We start from the raw sequence: 22,972 nt of genomic DNA, 5'->3' as shown, positions 1-22,972 counted from the left end.
AGGGTAGTAATGCTCGCCTCAACTATCAGTCGGAAGGCAGCAATGCAAGTGGTGCTAACACTCCTTGGATTCACCCTGCGCCTTCTGTAAACATCACTCAATCATTACTCGTTGGCATTATTAGAGAAGGAAGGTGATAAATAATGGGAAATGATTTATGCATGCCTTTTATCCTTTTGTGCACCTCTGTACTTGTCCTTGGGTCTTTTCTGCCTCTAAGGTTTTGGCTATGATGATGTATATCTAAAATAACATACAATTTTATAGATATTTGAGTCAAACTTTCATGTCAATTTTGTGTTAGTATGTTGCAGTGTAAATCTCCTCTTTTAATCGAAGGGAAAAAAAAAATGGATGTTTCTTTTTCTATAGTTGGTGCTATTCACACTACCATTTTAATTTCTCACATTTTTTTGGTAATTTTTGTCTTTTGGTCTCTTTTAATTCATTCGATCCGACGGTCGAAAATTAAGAAGAATGGGTTGAGGTAAAATAGGTGTGAATAGCACCACCCTTTTCTATCTGATAGCCAAGTATGTATAATAAAACATAAGCAATCTTAGCAGATGCCTGTAAACAAAAGCCACGAGTTGGCTCTAGATGAGTTAATGCCAATTGTTGATTCATTAGTGTCACCCTAATGTAACTCTTTGGTAAGGTTTTTGCATAAGCCAACTCTTTTACATGAATGATTATTAATTGTTTGTCGATCAATGTCACCTGAAGAAAATCTTTGATTATTAATTGTTTCATGCTCACCAAAGCAAATCTCAGTTGAAATATAACCTCGAATCAATCAAAAATTCCAAAGCAAGATCAACCCGTTTAAGGCTGTGGTGCTCATCTAGTTGTCTTTGTGCCTTTTTTCTTTACATTTGGAAGTGCCAGTGCCAGATCACTTGAGGCAACAAGTCCAGGCCCCACATTTTATTCGTTTCTATTGCCTCCACTCAAAGTGACTGTTAGAATTTGAACGTTATAAGCCTACTATTTTCCAATCCCACTTTTTTAGTTCTTGTCACTCACTTTGCTCTTCTCTACAAAAGTATCAATTACATGTACACACACACACACTTATTAGCAACACATATACCCCTATATATACTTTCTCTTAGTCTCATCAGAACTCAAAGAAAGGAGAGCTTTGGAGAAGTGAAAGTAGTAGCATAAACTAGAAGAACAAAGGGAGACATCTTAATCTCCCCCCAGAAGCTGAAGTTGCTGCCTGTCAAGAAGTGTTTGTATGTGGTCAAGGCAAACACCTTCTTGACCATCTTATCTAGCTTCAAATTCGCATTCACTACCCCTTCTAGAATCACATCGAACACGTTCCCAAAATCAACCGTCCAGTCCTGGCTTTTGATCAAAGTCTGCATATATTCGGCCCTCCAATTAAGATCCTCGCCTTGTATCGAATGCAGCTGAGGGTCTTTGCTTTAGGTGACCACATTTCCCTTCCATGGCTCGTCACTCGATTGAAGCAACAAAAGCCCCAAAGCCAAACCGACCGACAAGGTGTTGTCGACATCACATAGCCAACCAATTCTTCTGCTTCCCCTGCTTTGAGTAGACCTCCATCATTTTCTTCCACTTAACATCAGCCTCTTGCTCAAGCTCAAAATACTTGATATAGCTTAATATGTCATGCAAAAGCAGCGCGGCACGCCAGGATCAACCTCATTAGCTACAGCCAGTTGCTCTCGCTTGTACTCCGCTCTATAACCCCACCAGGTTCCCAGGCCTCTGGCGCCATAGTTTTTCTCAAGGGCGACAAAACCACCTTCATCAGTCGGTCAATACAACAAAGACTATCATCCCCTTCTCAGAGGCATGATTCTGACCGGAAAACCTTCCTTGCAATGTTTTCGAACAACATATGATGATCAGCGATGGTAGGCAAAAAGGTAACTGCTTGGGTAATCTCCAAGCAATAATCATCATGATGGTCATGGTCATGGTCCTTGTGATGATGAAATTTTTCAATATCAAACTTGAGGCACTAGGCAAAAATATCCAAAACACAGTTGTGCAAGAAGCGATAATCAACGTCGCGCTTGTATCTCTAAGCCGCCTCGTTGGCCGTGTGGATCACCTTCCCCCTCAACAACAATTTGCCTACCTTCGACTTGGCATCCTTTTCCTTGACCTTCACCATTCCGTTTGAATCCGCCTCTTCCCTCGTCCTCCCAGTAAATTTCAAGTGAGCTTTGCCCCATAAAACCTGCGAGAGAATGCAGGGAAGGTGTAGGATACGTCCAAAGGAGCTGGAAATTGGCACAAGATTGTATGCAAGGGTTTTCGAGTGGTTCTGGTGGAGCCACACCGCCGCCGTGCAGAAAGCTTCGTCTTGGTTGCATTTTCCACCGTCGCCGTGTCTGTCTATAAAGTTGCAGATGAGTTTGTGGGTGGTTAGAGGATTATGCGACTAGGCCGAGGGAAGCACTTGGTTCATCAAAGTTTTGTGGAATTCCATGGTCGACATGGCATCCTTGGTGCAATGGAAGTAGCAATTCAGACAACACACGTTTCACATGAATAACGCTCACAGAACCACACATTTACACAATTATCTCCAAATGAAAGAAAAAGCAAGAGATAGGTGAATTGATCCATAAAATAAGTAGTTCAATTTACATTGCTACTCTCTTGTAACTTATTAGAGCTTCTTTGTAGATCAATCATAATGATTTCTTCATTGCTTTCACCAAATATTTCTACAGTTCTACACATTTAAGCATGAGATAATATAGAAGTGAAGTCTCACAACTTTCATAAAAAATTATTACTTTGTTAGAGAAAGGCTTGAAAAAATATGTAAATTACTCACCTCTATTACAAAAATGTTACAACAGCTGATAAAAAAGGCCAAAAATACGAAAAGCCGCACCTCCTGAAATAAAAAACAGAACCAAACAACACATTCACAATATCAATCTAAACGATATCCAGAAAAAAAGAAATGAACAGACAAAACCCATTTAAATATACAGAACAAACCAAAAAAAATGAAAGAACTGAAGCCAGTAAGAAAATGACAAATCTGATACAGCAAAAGGTAACATAATCTATATCGATTTAATTATCCATCCAAAAAGACTTTTGAACGAAGAATATTTTTAAGGATCCAAACAACCATTAAACTAAACAATTAAAAGTAAAAACAGCAAAGCATTCATTGAAGAAATATATATATACATACATACATACATACATATATATATATATATGTATTATAACGTATTTGGCTCTTTATACCTAAAAGAAAAACATTGGCTTTCTTGTATGCACTGAAGTATGCATGTGTCTGAAATTTACAATCTATAGAGACTCAATCTCAGACTCAAAAGACATTTAAAGGAAAAGTAATAAGAAAAATAAGTAGTGGTTATACCTATACTCCATGTGCGGACTCCAATTTTCAATCACAATTCAAAATTCAAGAGGCCTATAAATCAACCACATAGGAAAGGATCAGTACAAGAAAAAGAAAAACAACTGGAGCCAAAATAGCATCTAACAAATCATTTAGAACCATCACAGAAAACAATTTTTGCATATAAGTAATTTAAAGGAATACCATCAGGTCATGCATATATACAACGTACCCAATTAGATTAGTAGCACATCAACAATTGATGATCAAAAAGTTATTCAACCTCAATTGCTTGAATCTAATTAACTCAAAGATAATAAACAGTCCATTTAATGCACGGGCTGACTGTCAATTTTACAAAACCATAATTCTGTGCAGTTCAAAAACCAAGTGGAAGAATAGGCAAAAACTATCTCATCGCCTGTAAATGTCATTAACTAAATATTAAACTTCACAGCCACAAATAAACCTAAATTCCTCCTAAAACTATCTCATTTAAGCTTGATTTTACTATAATCTATAAGTGTGGTAAAAAATGGGAGGCCAAACGATTTGTTAACAAAAAAGGTAGACATAAAAGTAAAAGGAACAGGGCAGACATTAGTTGAGGAGAAGCTAATGTCACCTTGAATTGACGACAAACAGTTCTTATCTTCTCGAATTAACGAAGATAAGTACCATAATTTGTTAATTCAAGGTAATATAAAAAGAAACTATACCTGTACAGTGTTCAGATGTAGCAATCCTATGCAATCAGCCAAATGATGGGTGTCCTCTCAAAGATCTGTATATCCATTACAGACTAATCTTCAGTCTTGCAGAAAATGATATGTTGACTACAAATTCCCATGCTACTAAAAAACACAAATAATTCTATCTACAAACCAAATAATATGTGCAACTTTATGCTACAATGGTAGAATAAGATGGTTGTACAGGACGACACAAAGATCGAGATTTTTTTTTACTTCTAAAATTCTACACACTTTCGAGCCCTAAATTTTCCCAGAAACAAAAGAAAGTGAAAGAAGTCGTACCTGGTTTGAGAGAGTGGACGCTATCAGCGAGTTTGGTGGAGCAGTGATGGCGGAGATCTCTGTTGAGAAAGCTAAAAAGATGGACAAAATCATTGAACAAAAAAAACCTCGATTTTTAAAATTAAAGTCAACAAAAATTTGAACAAAGAAAAGAGAACTCAAACCCGAAACAAATAAGTCGGAGAACTCACCAGGAAACCCAAAGTGTCTGCAGGATTGGCGATTTCCTGAAAACCAAGCTTTTGTAGGTTTAAAATTTCTTCCCTAAGGCAACAGATCCAACATTCTCAACTTTAGCTATTTCAGCTACATAATAGAAAGAAAAAAAATTAATTTATATAATTAACTAATGTGATTTAAGATTAATCGAAAAGCTTGGAAATTTCAGCTTTAAAATTACATGTCAGGCTGCAAATCTAATAAAAAGCGTAGAATTTTAAAAATGCTGACCTTAAATACAGAGGCCTTCGCAGGCTGCAAAGAAACGTCAGAAACCCGAAAAACCGGATCTCCTGAAACCAAAAACAAAACCAAATTAACCACCATCACCCATAATTCGAAGCCACAAACAAAATCCCCAATATTACAACCCAAATATTTAAACAAAAAAACCCATTTATAAATCCAAATTTACACTCCCAAGTGCAAGACTCTAAGCTCCAACTGTTCTTTCTCAACTTTAGCTATTTCAGCAACATAACATAAATAAATAAATAAAATTAATTTAACTATAATTAACTAATATGATTTAAGATTAATAAAAAAAAAACTTGGAAATCTGCTTGAATTCAATCTCAAAATTGAAAACGAACACTTCACTTTTACAAAAGTTGTACAAAGCGAAAAAAAAAAAAAAAAAAAAAAAAAAAAAGAACAAATCAAAGTCTCACAAAGGGCCACAACGACAGCAAAATTGCAACAGAAAGAGGAAAAATGTTCAATCAAACCTTTGGATAACTCTTCTCAGGCACACAAATTCAAAGCCACAAAAATCCAATCTAAAACATCGATTCACAGACTGAGATGCACAAAATGATATATTAACAAATCCAAAACGAAACACAAAAATTAAGAACCAACAAGCAAATAAATACTGATATCCCCTGCATACGTGAGCACACGTTCAAAAAGCCTCTCAAAGGCTGAGATTCAACTTTCAAATATGAAGACTTTAAGCCACAATTGTTCTTTCTTAACTTTAGCTACTTCAGTTACATAATCAGAAAAAAAAAAAAAAAATTTAATTAATTATATTAACTAATCTGGGTTAAGATTAATAAAAAAGCTTGGAAATTTCAGATATAAAATCAAACCTCAGGCTGCAAGTAGAATCAAAACCATGGAATTTCAAAATCACTGACCTTAAACACACAGGTCTTCGCAGGTTTCAAAGAAAAGTCACAAACTCGAAAAACCCAATCTCCTGAAATCGAAAACAAAACCAAATTAACCATCATCACCTATAATCCGAAGCTACAAAACAAAATTCCCAAAATCACAACCAAAAAATTTGAACAAAAAACCCATTTAAAATCCAAATTTACACTCCCAAGCACATAACATTCAAAGCAGACAATTACCCAAATCAAATCGACAGCAGGAGATGCAATCTTTTATGGGCTTCAAATTTTCTTCAAACCGAGACCAAATTCGCTATTCTTCAGCAAGAGAGCGTTGCTGTTTGTAACCCCCGATGAAAAGATCTAAACAAATTTAGCCGTTTCGAATTTGTTTTGGCCGACAGGCATTTGCGTCCAATTCTTTTGTCGAGGCCGGTGACACCAAAACCGGCCTCCGGCTTTCTATATAAAGATAATTAACTTTAATAATTGTAATAGAAAATAATGATTATGTCCAACCTTTGGGTCTACATTTGTAGGCTATATCTACAAAAAAAATACTAAAAAAGTTCAAACACAAAACCCCCCAAATTATAAAATCAAAATATAATGCCACATTACCTAGTTTTTTTTTTTTTGGTGTATCTTTTTCAACTAAACCCTAAACCTTGAATAATCTACCGCTGCAAGCAACATAACATCCGCTTTGCAAATTTTTGTGGAACCACTTTAAAAATTCAAATCTTTAAGCACCTGATGATCAGATTTACTGGAAATTCAAAACTTCAATAGGTATCCCTCCTTACCACAGTTATGTAGTTTTAAAAATAAAACCAAAAGGATTCATTCCATTTAACATATACCTGAAAACTACCATAGTAATATTGATTAATTAAACTACTTTTTAAATATACCCAGCAAGGTAACTTTTGGGTTTGACAAAAATTTTAAACCTACGAATGGGTATACCAAAATCAATTTGTAAGTATGATAAAAGTCCCTATGACGGTATCAAAGCAACTATAATCACAAACAAGTTGAGAGATTACTTTCTGATTATCAAAACCACTACTGGATTTATGTAGATACAAAATATCACAATATTATTACCACGACCTTAAGCATAATCACAAACAAGTTCATTTATTTTATTATACGTTGACCATTGTGGTCGGTTGAGTCGAGCTTGAGCGCGAGCCCAGTCAATCAACCTTGGCAGCCTGCCGGGGAGAAATACCGGCAGCCAACTACAAGTGGCATGAAAATTCAATATCTGTGTGTATGATTTCACAACAAGTAATTAAGGGTGTTGATTAAAAGTCAATCTAAAAAGTTGACCTTTTGTAAAGATACTAAATAAAGTTTTTCCATATCAAAGTTTTTAATCTTTAGTTACATGTATGAACGAGAGACGGAGTAAATAACTTTACATGGAACCCAATGAGAGCTCTATTCCCTTTAGTCTCATTCTTTGCACAATTTATTGACACTTAAAGATACTGGAAAGGGGAATCATATTTCACATACAAATATACATAGCATTTACACGCGTTGTTTTTATTCTCTTTTCTTTTTTTTTAGAGCGGCATAATGATGTACGTGGAGTGCTAATAATGGTTCGAAAAAACAAAAAAAAAAAACATAAGACTCTAAGAGTGAGAAATGCAAATGCCGACACCAAAAACAATTTTTGCATGAATTAATTTTAAAATAGAATTTAAAAACTAAACAATTGTGATCGTTGAACCACATTTCGAATAATTTAAATATACACATATCAAATCATCGACATCGTGTATTAACGTCTTTTGTCCTATTTATTATCATATAGTTTTGCTTGATATATAGCATGCTGAATATTTGACATGGTAACTGAAAACCAGTTTTACATTTTCACTTGGCAGGAAAACGTGAAAAACACAGGCTTGAGGTTTACATAGTTGCACCAATTTGTTTGGCATTCTGATTGGGTTATTTCGGCTACATGTTTTCTTTCCCCTGAATGAAAATTAGACTAGAGCTTAGGAATTGTAAATTTGGTCAAACTTGTTCCTCTATGGGCCATATTCCATTAATTTAGCGAACATTTCAGAGCCAGTATGTCACTTTTTTTTTTGAGTAAATTAGAATTTGCACCCTCTAGTTTGGTTTCTATTACAATATTATACAACATCTTTAAAATATTTCAATCTCCTACATTACGTATTATTCTATTTCAATATCATATCTACGTTAGTCAAATTGTTAATTTAACCGTTTCTTAATTGTACGGCAACTACAAATCCCATTATTTTACTGACCTGGCAGTCAATAGCATGCCACATGGGACAAATAAAAATAAATTTGTTTTAGATTTCTAAGAAAGAAAATTTAAAATATGATTTTTTTTCTTAAAAAATAGTGGGCCCCACCTTATAAATCTTCAAACCCTCCTTCTTCACGCATCAACAATTAAGGGGGTGTAGTCAAACTCAGATTTGAGAGGATTTTAAAAGACTTTAAAATCCTAGTGTGTTCAACTAAAAAATTTTAAAGGATTTTAGAATCCATTCAAATCTGGGTGTAGTCGATTGAAATTTTTTAAAAGATTTCAAAATTCATCCAAATCTAAGTGTATTCAAAAAATTAAGGAGGGGGTAGTCAATTTGGATTTCACATGATTTTAAAAAACTTTTTAAAGTGACAGATTTCAAAGGATTGTAGAATCCTTACAACTTTCAGATGAATTTTTAAAGATTCTTATGGATTTTGATTAAAGATTTGAATGGATTTTGAGAGATTTCTTGTCATTTAAAAAAAATTATTTTTTAAATAGAAAATAAAGATTAAAAATAATAAAAACTTGAAAAGAAAATTTAAGAACTTCACCTAGTTCTCCCAACCCTCCATGTTTTAATTGGACATAGCACATGCCATTTTCTGCCACTACCATTTTATTCTCCGTTGCTGAGGACCTCAAAATCATAAAATGGAAGAACTGCTTCAGCATTACATCAGCCTTACAAGAGTAACAAAAAACTTCTCACAAGCAACCGACATCAAAGCATTGTTGACACATTAAGGAAAATATATTGTTCAACCATGAAGAGACACAAACAACAGCAATTAGAGGGATTCAATAGTCAACCCATACCAATCACATTGGTATTTACGAAATTTCAGGAAGAACCCTATCTCTAAAAACATCCATGCAATTTACAAACAAATATATATAGTATAGTTAACCAAGACTTGAATTAACCTTATCTCTAACTATGTATTGCGACAACACTGTAAATAGGTTCACTCCTATGTAAATAGGAAAACGATATCAGTATTAGCAATGAAGCTCAGATTACCTCGTCATGGAGGGATGTAGTGGATAATTAGCTTGATTTGCCTTTGTGTGTTATACACCTCCAAAAAGCAATCTAAATAAGAAGAAATATTCTCAATGAAATGGGAAGAGAGAAAGAAAGAAAGCTCGGTTGTAGAGTGGAGAGAGAGAGAGAGAGATCAAAGGGGGTTGAAATAAATCCTAAGGGTGGAGGTATGATTCTTTATAGTCTTTTTAAGCTTACCATCTATTCTCAAATCCTACAAAATCACCCATTCAATGAAATCCTTCAAAATCTATAAATTTTTGAATACATATAGATTTGCATAGACTCAATAAAAATCCTTTAAAATCCTAGTTGACTATCCCAGGATTCTAAAATATTTTAAAATCCTTTAGTTGACTACCCCTGTATTTGAATGGACTCTCTTAAATTCTTTTAAAATCCTAGTTGACTACTCCTCGATTCTAAAGTCTTTTAAAATCCTTTAAAATCCCTCTAAATCCTTATTTGACTACACCCCATAAGATTTTAGAGGATTTCAATAAGTTGTGGATTTTGTGGGATTTGAAAGTAAGAAGTATATATAACAAAAATTAAAAAGAATCCAACTTCACCTCCTAGGATTTCAAATCCTTTTCCATCTACTGCTACTGCTGTTGAATAAGTAGTCACAGACGAGCAAAGGATCATTAGAAAACATGACTGTAGTTGCATCACATTGTATAAGAAAAGTATACAATTGGAAAATTTAAAGACTAAATATATTGGCGGGGGCAGGGCCTGGAGAGGAGGAAGGCAGTTCTTTGGACCTGGGTAAGTTAAAACCATCAAAGCTGCGAGGGCGCCCAACGGACAATACCAATTCGTACAATAACTCCAATTAACACCCCCAAGACTCAGTTTCCTTCGCTGCAATTTCAGTCACAAACCTCTATGCAAATACACCATATTTTTTTGCAAGACCCAGTCGCAGAAGCAGCACAGCACCCTAAAGCTCCAGAAATTGAAAATATTCAGAGCTTCATTGGGAAGATTTTCCCTTTTTTTATTTCAATAAAAAAATTATATGAAAATCTACCACAATCCATCAAAATCTACAAACTAAATTCATTCAAATTCTTTAAAATCCATATAAATTTTGTAGGAATCTTAAACCCTTGTAAATCCTATCAAATCTATCACTTTTAAAATCTCATATTATCCCTTAAAATCTTAGTTTGACTACCCCTAAAATCCCTACAACTAAATAAAGCAACATCTCCCCAAACCAACCGAAATCCCATCACTCTCTGCCGCCAAATCTAAATCCAATCCAAATCTCACTGTCGCCGACTCCATCCCCAAACCGGCCCAAAACTCATCATCACTCCCGGCTCTATGTCATCTCACCGAATTTCACATGGCTCAGCCGCCCTTCCCCTAATTTCAAACCCTCAGACACACATATACACTACCGTCCATCTGTGTTGTTCGATTTTGTCGATGGGGATTTTCCCTTAGTGCACAACAGATTTGGAAAGTAATCAAAGAGAACAAGGACTTGGATCTTCCCGCTCACACCCATTGATAATTTGTGTTCTTCACTTCTCATATGCATATAATATGTACACATACTGTAATTTATTTAGGTTATGGTTGCTACGGTTCGGTGTGAAGAGATTGCCAACCAGAAATTCAAACAGTTGGTCCACGATGAGGTATGTGGTCGTTTATCTCCATTTTTGAGATGCTTATACTTCTAGCGTATTCAAGAAAGTTTTATTCGTCATTACTTGGGTGAACACGATTTAGGGTTGGCTAGCACTGCAACACTGTCCAACTTGTTTTTTTGGGTTTTAATTTTGCCACTAAAACTAAATGTTTATATGTATTCTTACCTGTTGTGTGTTTTCTATTCGTTGGAAGGTTTATTGTTAATGTTCTATGGGCTTGTACTGTTTCTAGTTCTGACTTTATCTTGTATGTCTTGATCTCGCTTGTGCATCATAGGTATGACATGGAGGCCACCTACTTTGATGAAGGTGTAAGGAACTCAAAACGACAACTGTTGGAGTCAAAAGCATTGGATGTATGTCTACTCTCTCTGTCTCTCTAATTTAACAGAGGTTATAGGTAAGTTTTCAGTTTCTTAGACAATTTTTGCAACATAAGGAAGTCGTGATTAGTAGTGGTTTTAGTTAGGTTGTCAGTTTCATATACCCCGTTACTGTTGGCCTCAATCTCAGAATGAACACCATGATAATGAAGTGGTTTGGCAACATAAACTTTATCCTTCAAGTATTGCTATCAAAGAAATATGCTTAAATCAACAGCTAAACATCATTACCGGAGCATGACTCCATCGAATTACATTACCAGAAGCTTAAAGTCCCTAATCTCACACTGAGAAACTGAGAGGACAAATAGAGCTTGCTTGTTATATAATACACGAAAAGTAACGTAGCCTTATACTTCAGATTGTCTTCAAAGTTAAAATAAAACTGGTTAAAGGGTCTGTTCGACTTGGTGTGGTCAACTTTGTAAATTCGTAGCTGCCACTAATGCGAATTATTATTTTTGTTTAAATCTTGCTTTCCTCTGAATTTCCCAGTTTGTTTACCCTGCGTACTCGGCCATGCTCGGACACCTACGTTCTAAAGCCCTTAAAGATTTTCAAGTGAGGCTAGACCAGTTGGTGGACAAAGGAGAAGGATTCGCTTCATCTCTTCGTACCTGTGCTCAGTCTTCTATGCTTGAGTTTGAGAAAGGATGTGCAGGTAATAGAATTGTTTAGCTAATTAACATGTTTGTCAACCAAAATATTTCTTTTATTACTTTAACATGTTTCTCCCTTCAGATGCTGCCATACAACAAGCTAATTGGGATGCTTCAAAAGTCCGGGAAAAGCTTTGACGTGATATAGATGCACATGCATCATCGGTTCGTAGTGCAAAACTGGCAGAATTGAATTCCAACTATGAGGTAGTGCTCTGATAATGTATCAAAGTCTTGGTTATTCGAGGAGTATACTTATAACGTTAGGCTGATAGTTATTCAAATTTCTTAATGCAAATACCCTTTTTATTTTTCAGAAAAAACTTTCTTTGTCTTTAAGCGGTCCAGTAGAGGCTCTACTGGAAACTGGTGCAAAAGACACCTGGGCTTCGATACGAAAACTACTTAATCGTGAGACCAAAGTTGCAGTATCGGAGTTCTCGACTGCAGTTGCCAATTTTGAGTTGGACAATGAAACGGTTGTCAAAATGAAGCAGCATTTGAAGGATTGTGCGAGAAATGTGGTGGAGACAAAGGCAAGAGAAGAGGCTGGGAAAATTATGATCCACATGAAGGATCGGTAGGAACTTGTTAAAAATCTTCTTTTCTTTTTCACGTTGTTATTTTGGTTGCTGATCACTTCTGTTGTCATTTCTCAGGTTTGCCGCAGTGTTCAATTATGACAGCGATTCAATGCCAAGGGTTTGGACTGGGAACGAAGACATTAGAAGTATTACCAAGGATGCACGAACTGCAGTAATCATTGGGAACTTTTGTGGAAGTACATGTTATCTATCTTTGTGACTTAAAGTGATGTTTTAGTTGTTTGATCATCTCTTTCTTGCAGTCTCTGAAGCTTTTGTCGACCATGGCTACCATTCGCTTAGATGAGAAGCCAGATAATATTGAAAGTGTCCTCGTTTCTTCTCTGGTGGACGGGACTGTTACTGTTTCATCTTCACAAAATAGGAAACTAGGACCTTCTACAGATCCTCTTGCCTCAAGCTCTTGGGAAGAGGTACCATTAATTTATTGGTTTGGTTTTTATGTAAAATTTTTCTATGATGAAACTCCTTTCTTATTAAGGTTAACTCTGAACTAGGTTTCTTCAAAAAATACCTTAATTACCCCAGTACAGTGCAAGTCATTGTGGAGGCAGTTCAAAGCAGAGACCGAATATAGCGTCACTCAAGCTATTTCAGCACAGGTATACTAAGTTTAACTTAAATAGTCTAATTCTTTTTCTATAAAGAAAATTCCTAACATCTTAATATAATTTTGTAACAAGCGCCGTATCTTTATGCTTAGCTGCTCAATCATGATGTTTGCTTTTGTACTTTCAGGAGGCTCACAAGCGGAGTAACTGGTTACTCCTCCATGGGCTATTATGGCGATTTTCGTTCTTGGTTTTAACGAATTTATGATGCTTTTAAAGTATTTACTTTCGTTCTTTTTTTGTTTCCTTTTCCGAGTTTTAGGTTTTGCACATTTGTTAAGTGTCCAGACCCTAATGTCTTGCACATCTGTTAATCACTCTGCTGTTTTTCTTCAAATGAAACAGGAACCCTCTCTACCTCATGGTTCTATTTGCTGCATTTTTACTTTCAAAGGCCTTATAGGTACAGATGGACATTTCAGGACAGTTCCAACATGTCACTGTAAGTATAAAACAGAGTTTTTTTGGGTAAATTACATAAAACTACCTCAACTATTGGGTTAATCACAGTTTCATACCTCATCTTTAAAAAAATGTCTATGTCATACCTCATCTTACGAATTTGTTATAATTTCATACCTTCCGTCAATTTGTCTGTCAATTCTTCCGTTCAATAGTGACGTGGCTTAAAAAAATTAATAAAATACTAAAAACTTAATTAAATATTAAAAACTAAAAAAAGAAAATCATTTAATATATATATTTTTTTCCACGTGGGGGACCACCCCTTATCCCCCTCACCTTTCTTCCCCGCTCCAATCTTTCCCCAACCCAAACCTAGATCCCACCCACTCTCGTCTTCCCCTAACCCATTTCCCAAACTCATCACCCTTAACCTTCTTCCCCACCTGTCTCCCCCGAACTCATCACCCTCACCCTTCTTCCCCATTTCAGTCCCCAATTTTTAATTTACTCAAACAAATCAAACCCCAATACAGGCACCCAACTCAACCTTTTCTCCTACACTAGCAATACAGGCACACAAATTTCCTCATTCAACCCTTTCCCCTATACTTTCTCTCTTTAAAAGTCGCATACCAAAATTAACGGCATGTTCCTCTCTCTGTCTCTCTCTGGTCTTCTTCCCAAGTTTTCTAGAAAATCCTTCACTGCAAACCCAATAACCCATCAGAAACATTTATTTTCCCGGGAACCAAACAAGCCCTAGAGAAATTTTTTGATTCAGATTAAGGGTTACTTTCCTCAAATTTTCTTTTCTGGCTTTGGTGGGGTGGTGGGTAGGGACTGATTCAAAAGAATGGTGATGAAGATGATGAGGTGGCAACCATGGCCGCCTCTGACGACGAAGAAGTAGGAGGTGAGGTTGGTGGTGCGGAGGCTGGAGGGCTAGGATCTCGCTGGCGAGGAAGGGTGCAGGCCTGGCCGATCCACATGACTAAGAAAAAGAGGACAAGTGGACGGCGTAGATTAGGTGGAAGGGATCCAAGGTCAAGGTCGGGGCCGACGAGACTGCTGTTGCAGTGTAAAAGGGAGAAGGGGAGAGAATACATGAAGAAAGGGAAGAGAAATGGGAGGGATGGTGGTGGTTATGGGCACAGCGAGGGAGATGTGTGGGAGGAAGGAGACTACGAGTGGGTGAGGTTGGTTTATTAGGGGTGGGTCCCCCATACAAAAAAAAATTAGTAAATGATTTTATTTTTTAGTTTTTAATATTTAATTAATTTTTTTAAGCCATGTCACTATTTAACGGAAGAATTGAGGGAATGTATGAAATTGTAAAAATTCGTAAGATGATGTATGATGTTAACATTTTTTAAAGCTGAGGTATGGAATTGTGACTGACCCAATAGTTGAGGTAATTTTATGTAATTTACCCAATTTTTTTTGTCTCACTTAGGGCTGGTTTGGTATTGCTGTGCTTTGAAAAAAAGATGCTGTGAGAATAAGCGGCTGTGAAATAAAGCAACAAAATGTTTAGTAAACTTTTTTGTAAAAGTGCTTTTGGAAAAAAAAGTAGTATGATAGTGTTTGGTAAACTTTTATGTAAAACAGCTGTGACTGTGTGAAATAACCAAAAATGGTATTAATTTTATTTTCTTAACAAATAAAAGTGAATTACTAAATATATTTTATTTTTAGAAGAAAAATATTTATAAATTTTATCTTAAATATTAATTAGTATGACAAACTACTTCAATTGAAATATTTTAAATTGAATTGCTAGGATTCATTAGTAGAATATTGTTAATGTACTTGAAAGTAGTCTAATTAGATGCATTCATCAAACTTGTTGCTATTCTATTTCTTAATGCCTCTATCTCATGTGATCCTTCAACTTGTTGCAAACATCTACTTTAAATTTCAATGGACAACTCATTTGTAGCTCAATGCTGGCCAGTCTTGACTTTTTAGGCACCAATAAGGTTGACAAGCCCAAGCTATGAAGTAATTCTCCACTTAAAATACATAATTTCTTCAAACCAAAACTAATAGTAAAAGAGAATGTCTAATTTGCATCATCAGTTGGCGTATGAGCCTTTGCAAGATTCTTAACAGACGATTTTGACATGTCACAAGCACCTAATATTTCATCTTATATCCAGCCTTTGTATTACCGGTCAAACCCGATCTGAAGCATATAAGAAGATACGAATAGAACCACTTCTTGACTAAACATTAGAAATGGTTTTCACAATTCAAATCATAGATACATCTCACAAATTCACAATTCAAATCACAGAAACTCCAAAGCTCGAAACTTTTCACATTGGCATCATTTCAACACCCAAAGTATATTTAAAGGCGAATACCAGTAATTGCAAATTCATCACAATCCAGTCAACCAAGTATTTCCAATAATTCCTAGTCCCAGATCATCATTCCAAGAAACCTGAACTTTGCTTAAAATTGAATCAACCCTAGTTCAAGATGTCTTTGCTAAAGCCTAAAAGGTAAATAGAACAGGGTGAGATGAAAATTAAATTACTTGGCAGCCGCCCCATCTAGGCAGCAAGTCTATTCCAATGCATTAACTAACGTTTTATTAGTTATTCCAAGCTCTTAAATACAAGAGAGAAGGACAAAATTTGTTGTAAACAAACTCCTAATCACTAGGCAAACACATTTGCCAAACAAAATCCTAGTAACTGATGTCAGACCAAGTCCAAAATTAAACCAAATTATCCACACTTAGTCAAAGAAGAAGCAAAAAATAAAACTTTAATCATGCCACGAACACATCCACACTCCACATATAAAAACCATATTCACAAAACAGAATTCTGAGCTGAAGTCGCATTACCATCACATCAAATTGCTCGGGCTACGAAACAAGTTGCATACAACAATTGTCCACAATGATTTCATTGTAATTAATACTTGGGTACTTTGTAGCAACCTCTCTGCAGGACTCCAAGAACAACCCATTAGCCAGCTTCATAATGTTGGCTTTGTGCACAACAGTCACCTTCTTCCTGTTGTTCAAATAGGCATACTCGAAAGTGTACTTGGCAATTCGCTCCGAGCAGAACTTGGTGATCACCTAACACATTCACAATCAATTCCCAATTTTCACAAAACTGCAGAGCTAAAGATTGAATTTTGGGTTTTTGATTACCTTGGGGCTCTCAAAGACGCCAGGGACGACCTCGTGCTCGAGCCTGGCGTATTCACCCTCGGTGTTCTCTCGACAACGTCCACGTTCTCGTGGCTGGTGGGGAGGCTGGGTAGGTTGAAGCAGTTTACTAGCGAAGCGTACAGGTCAAGCTCTTTTCTCAGCGGCACGTGGAGCGAGCTTATGCCGCCGCCCACCGGAGTCTTCAGCCCGCCCTTCAAGCACACCTTGTTTTTCTGGATCGACTCGATCACCTCCGGCGGGACTGGCTTCATGTCGCCGTGGACATGAATTTTTTCCAAGAGAATTTTTTCCGAATCGATTCGTTTTTACCACAAACCATATCACCTTCCCCAATTAATTTTTTCCCCACCCTCCATCCCCAATTGTTTTTCCCGACACCCATACCCTTATCCCTTTGCTCTTCCCATCCCTCTTTCCCTCTCAAACTCCCATCCCCAAATTGAAAAATCCAAACAAATAGATAACAAATTTTTACAAGAGAAGCTTACCAAAGGAACCTAGAGAAACCTGGAGAACGAGAGAACGAGAGAGTGGTTTTCCTGGTTCGGGTATGCGAGAGCGCTGAAGGCGAGAGCTGAAGGCCTGAGGGAAAGGAGGGCAATTTTGGGTTATTGAAAATTTCATTAAACGCACACTGTTCACCCGTGTTTTTGAAAATAAGCTGTTTTTGGAAGCTGCTATTTGCAGCTTCTGGTCCACTTCAGGTTTTGGGCTTTTTTTCATCCCAAACTTTGAAATAAAGTTGTTTTTCAAAGTTTACCAAACACCAAAAATCTTCCTAGCTTTTTTTCATATCAGCTTTTTTTTTAATCACCTCAATCCCAAACTGCACCTTAATAGAGTATAAAATTGGGATTGAATGTACAATACAACATCTGGTGGTCCTAATTTGATAGACTTCACTCGGGGCTGGCCTTTTTGGTTCCAGTCTCATCAAAGTGGAATTTTCTTGATTGAAGCAGTTTCTAATTTTAGTTTCCGTTGTTTGGTTTTACCAACTGTCAGGAATACTGTCTATCTCATCGAGGTTTCTTCCAACCGTCATGAATCTTTTAAGAAAACTCGTGGAAGAAGCTCAGGGGAATTAAACACCGGAAGCACAAAGGCGACCAGTTTCTTTTTCTTCTGAGAATTATAAAAATGAAACACCTCAGCCAAATCCAGTAACAAGCTTATTCCCGGAGTCCTCAGTGTCATCCAACATCTCGTCATACCGGTATAGAATACTGAAGCCCTCCTTTAAGACAAAGGTGAACCTCAAACGTTGAGGAAGTTGAATCTTCATGATGCATGATCTCTGTTGTTTTTACCATGTGCATCAGATTAAGGTCACTACTCATTTGTGCGATAGTTTTCTTTCTTTTTGATTTTGTTCCTTGTTTGTAGTTAATGAAAATTTGAAATAAAAATAAACGAGGTTTGCTCAGTTCCTAGTTTTACAAGTTATAGCTTAGTTGTATGTTTCGAGGAATTAGATTGTAAACAATTGAGAAAAACTTGTATGGGGCTCGGCTTGCAACTAGACTTTGGTGAGTGGCCCTATAACCCCCTTTTTATCATTCTTCTATTTTAAATTTTTCATAATTATCATTTCTACTAATTAAGGATAAATTAATTAGGAATCGTCTACTACTAATTCATATACACCATGAAAATCAAATGACACTGGTAAAATGAGCCCTATAAAATATAAAATTTTAATTAGAGCTTTGCATAGTCCATAAAATCATCTGACACACCCGACCTTGAAATTCTCCAAACAACAAGGTAGGTATGTGCTGATCGATATTTGAAGTTGACGGAGCCATACTAATATGCATGAGAAGTGATGAACATAATTAAAAAACTTGTAAATTTAACTACAAAGATTATGCAATTGAGGAACGTGTTCAAAGTATACAACTAATCTAGAACACTAAAAGGAAATAATATAACATTGAATGAGCAAAGGAGTGGGTCCTACACTGAGAGGATTTGAAGATGACAACGAGGAAGTGCCTTGAGGCCGAGATTATACACCTCGATTCTAAATCTTGATGGGGCGCAAAACAAACATGAGTGGACCAAGTTGATATACACACACACACACACACACACACACACATAATACTGAAACATTTATCAACATACTAACTTCCAAAGTTTTATGAAAACTAATAACATAGTATGTAGGAGGTTCACCGAATACCCTAGAATGCCATAAAATCTTTCCAAAACATATTTCGTATATAGTGTACTAAATAGTGGTATCCAATAATAATATCTATCGGCCCCATACTAGCTTCCTGTCTCTGTGCCCGAAGCCAGAGATTATTTCTCCAGACCCTATGCCAGCTCCATTTCTCTAATAAGGTTAGTTAAAATACTTCGAGAAATAGATACGTGTCTTTGGGTCGAGCCCTAACAATAACTACTCAGTAACATCTACCATAGACGGGTCTACCTACCCACTTGCTTAACGAACCCAACGAATAAGCTATTGATATGTAAGTGAGAAGTTCCTAAGGATGCCAAAATACCATTTTGCCCGCACGTGAGAGTGTACAAAGATCATTCGATTCTCGCCTCGACTGGGCTGTCATACCGTTCCAGAGCGCACCAATCCGATTTGCTAGAAGTGTTTTGACATCCACGTATGCACGAACATTAGGGCCTTGGAGTGAAACGGTATGATGATGTGTTGAGACAAACACATATCGTTGGAAAAGAACTACTAGAGCACGATATGATGTTTATGAATTGTAGCAAGATAATGAGAGCTGACTATTCATTTTTGAGTGAAGCTAGCTATTGGTGTTGCGATCCGCTGGCCATCCGTACTAATCCCTTACTCAAAGGTGACTCAAACCTCACATCCACGTGGAACTCTTCCTGGTAAGTTTGTGAAAAAGGTTATGTTCCTAACATGCCTATCTGAATCGATATGAACTGGGCGCACACTTCCGCCGAATTGATCGATCGTGAATTCCTCATTAATTGAGCGACAAACCATGTCGAGAAGGCTAAAAAAACACTCAAGAATTTAAGGGTCAAAACAAGTCCAACAAATTCTAAAGTACAAGATATCTGGATTGAAAGACATATGTAGGTATCTAGCTTGATTTTGTGGTGGAAAGTCGAGATGGTTGAATGCGGAATTAACTTGAGTGGTAGTCTAAAGGAATCAGATAGGCGGGAACTTAGACTTTTTCCCAATCCAACTTTCACAATAACTTGTTACAACGATAAACTTAGGGATATTCAAACACTAGTGGTAATGATTCACTCGATAGGATGTTAATGGGTGGTTGAATGACTGATGGTAGATACGATGCTAGTGAGTTGACCAACGAGTATCGAAACGTCATTATAGTCTCCATATGTACAAGGTGGTTTGTACATGAATTTTATGGTGACACTTACATGTCTTCGTTCGTATCCCCAGTGCGTCCTCGACAACCCAAAAAGGACAATCATGGGAATTCCTTCCCACATTTAAACAAGAATAGAAGGAAATTGAGATAAGACCGATGGCTTCCAGCTTACTGCTTCCAATTACCAGTAAAATAGACGTTTACTCATGTTGATGCACAAAATCGGCGAGAACTTTGGTACAACAGAAAGTGTGAAGTTTGTGACCTTCGCTAGGTTGCTCTGGTCATTAGTGTGGATAAGTATGTAAATGAATAGAGACAGGGAAGCAAACAACACAAGATATACGTGGTTCACCCAGATTGGCTATGTCCACGAAGTAGAGGAGTTCTCATTAGTTGTGAAGGGTTTACACAAATACATAGGTTCACGCTCTCTTTTAGTGAGTTCTAGTGAATAGTTTAGTACAAATGACATTAGGGATTATTGTGGGGAGAATGATCTCCTTTTATAGAAGAGAGTTTCTAGCTTTGTTCTGACATTGACACGTGTCGTGTTGTGATTGGCCTCTGATATCGACACGTGTCGCGCTGTGATTGGCTTCTGATACCGACATGTGTCGTGTTGTGATTGGCCTCCTGGTTGGAGGAAAAGTCTTGTGGGTCCTTGACGGTATGCTGTTGACCGGTGCTTAGTAGTTTCGGGATTGGTCAAGTATGGTACAAACAACTCACATATTCAGTGATATCCCATTCATACAAAACCAGTACCAAATGGACGAAAACTGTGGTACAATTTAATACTGCAAGTATGCATGGCATACACTGAAATGTGAGCCTCACCAAAATTTTCCTTTTCCTAACTTTTATCACCCTTAGGCAAAAGTAACTAGTTTCGTACCAAGAGAGTTCCAATTCCACAAAAAGAAAACGATAGTGGAATATGGATACCTCGAAATAAAGTAAGCTGTCCATGGGATTTCCGAATCAACTACGGCAATTGCTTGTCCCTGATGGTACTCAAAGGTGCAATCAACTCATCGATGAGTTCCATCCACCCCTTTTGTCTCTAATTCAACTATTTCTGTGTGAAAACACATTACAACTTACTTCGGTAAAAAAAGATGCAACATTTCTGACTATAGAGAAGACATCACCAGATTTTTCAACAAGGAAAATTGTTACCAGCTCTAGGTCAAGGATAGGATGGTTCACATCGCGTAGTTCCAATCGTCAAGAGGCACACATATGACTTAATCCTGCTGCATCAGCGTGCAGCCAAACATTTAATAATACACCATTGCAGAATTTGAAAGGTGTAAGAACTTTGATTAGATGAGACAATACCCCGTTGTCGAAAACTTCGTTCGCCGTCATCATCGCAACAAAACTGATAGGTTTCTTAGCCAAAAAGGAAATAGGGCTAGCTCAAAGAATAGTTAAGAGTTGCTGATAGGATTTGATGAGGTCAAAGACATTTCGTATTTCACAACACCATGTAAGGATTTTCAATTTCCAACGGTCGTAACCCCTTTTTGGAAATTGACAAGAATAATGTCTGTTATCCAAAGAAACTCCTAAGAAAAGTATCTACTCTAAAAATAAAAACAACGCTCGAAGAATTGACGTACAGTTGACTGTCTATGTTTAGTGAACTTGACCTCGTGGTTGGAGTAAGCAAGAAGGTTATTGATAGAACAATCACCGAGAATTGGTCCAATGTTGACGTCTGACAATCCACTTCGTCACCGCTGAGGCCCAATCCCGACATGAATTCTTGTACTTCAACCATAAAGTGACAATTCAAGCAAAGAAAGGTTTGCACAACTACGCCAAATGGCACCAAATCCGGAAGTCGTGACATCCAAATGATGTCATGATCGACACATTACTTTAGATCCTAAGTATGCTCTGAACAAACCACGCTCTGATACCAAATTGACATGCCCGACCCTGAAATTCTCCAAACAACAAGGTAGGCACGTGCTAGCCGACACCCAAAGGTGACGAAGCCATACTAACATGCATGAAAAGTGACGAACATAATTAAAAAACTTGTAAATTTAACAGTAAAGATTATGCAATTGAGAAACGTGTTCAGAGCATACAACTAATCTAGAACACTAAAAGGAAATAATATAACATTGAATGAGCAAAGAAGTGGGTACTACACCGAGAGGATTCGAAGATGCCGATACGAAAGTGCCTTGACGCCAATATTCTACGCTTCGATTCTAAATCCTGATGGGGGCGCAAAACAAACATGAGTGGACCAAGTTGATATATATATATATATATATATATATATATAATACTGAAACAGTTATCAACATACTAACCTCTAAAGTTTTATAAAAACTAATAGCATAGTATGTAGTAGGTTCACCGAAAACCCTAGCATGCCATAAAATCTTTCCAAAATGTATCTCATATATAGTGTACTAAATAGTGGTATCCAATAACAATATCACCCAGCCCCATTCTAGCTTCATGTCTCTGCGCCCGAAGCCAGAGATTATTTCTCAAGGCCTCATGCCAGCTCTATGTCTCTCAGCCCGAAGCTAGAGATTATTTCTCCCGACCCTCAGCCAACAACCATATCCCTCGCCCGTAGGTGGAACAGTGACCACTAGATAAGCACAAAACATTGAATATACTCTTTTCAACATAAGTACATAAATCTCAACGAAGCTCAGTAGTTCAAATATCATATCTCAAAAACATCTTTATAGCATATAGTCATCCATCATATATACTATAAAGAAGTGTGTAAAAACATGTTCATAAGCAGTATATAGTCAACCATCATATATACTACAAAGAACATCAGTTCGATAAAATATGGCAATTCAACCTAGTCTCAGTAAGCATAATATCTCATAAAATGTATGTATTAAATCATGCTTTTCATGTATGCAATTCTAATATTAAAACATGCATTTTAAAAGCGGTCCACCCATAGATACTCCGTCGTCGAATAGCCG

General features: G+C 36.8%; 1 protein-coding gene and 1 long non-coding RNA gene across 5 annotated transcripts; one reads left to right on the top strand and one right to left on the bottom strand.

Moving 5' to 3' along the window:
* Window positions 1-170: 170 nt before the first annotated feature.
* LOC137724523 (uncharacterized) lies at window positions 171-6,230 on the bottom strand. 2 transcript variants are annotated; one of them, XR_011067439.1, is made up of 8 exons: window positions 5,991-6,230; window positions 5,724-5,833; window positions 4,861-4,922; window positions 4,602-4,716; window positions 4,411-4,481; window positions 4,093-4,157; window positions 3,392-3,445; window positions 171-2,890 (listed from the first exon to the last, which is right to left on the bottom strand). It is a non-coding gene; the product is annotated as an uncharacterized lncRNA (long non-coding RNA). The 2 variants fall into 2 exon arrangements; XR_011067438.1 differs by having other exon boundaries at window positions 770-2,890; window positions 5,772-5,833.
* A 4,330-nt stretch (window positions 6,231-10,560) lies between these two features.
* LOC137724520 (protein ROOT HAIR DEFECTIVE 3 homolog 2-like) lies at window positions 10,561-18,623 on the top strand. 3 transcript variants are annotated; one of them, XR_011067429.1, is made up of 11 exons: window positions 10,561-10,767; window positions 11,060-11,138; window positions 11,661-11,826; window positions 11,907-12,031; window positions 12,142-12,404; window positions 12,484-12,580; window positions 12,672-12,842; window positions 12,927-13,031; window positions 13,168-13,258; window positions 13,386-13,482; window positions 17,644-18,623. XR_011067429.1 is itself a non-coding variant. In XM_068463286.1 (10 exons), exons 5-9 carry the CDS (start codon window positions 12,313-12,315, stop codon window positions 13,246-13,248), a joined length of 546 nt encoding a protein of 181 aa, XP_068319387.1. In that variant the 5' UTR covers window positions 10,561-10,767; window positions 11,060-11,182; window positions 11,661-11,826; window positions 11,907-12,031; window positions 12,142-12,312; the 3' UTR covers window positions 13,249-13,258; window positions 13,386-16,705. The 3 variants fall into 3 exon arrangements, 1 of the variants encoding a protein (XP_068319387.1); XR_011067428.1 differs by having other exon boundaries at window positions 11,060-11,182; XM_068463286.1 differs by lacking the exon at window positions 17,644-18,623 and having other exon boundaries at window positions 11,060-11,182; window positions 13,386-16,705.
* Window positions 18,624-22,972: the final 4,349 nt, after the last annotated feature.

The sequence above is a fragment of the Pyrus communis genome, chromosome 2, assembly GCF_963583255.1.
Source record: "Pyrus communis chromosome 2, drPyrComm1.1, whole genome shotgun sequence".
Lineage (NCBI taxonomy): Eukaryota > Viridiplantae > Streptophyta > Magnoliopsida > Rosales > Rosaceae > Pyrus > Pyrus communis.
This window is presented reverse-complemented; position numbering and strand designations above follow the sequence as displayed.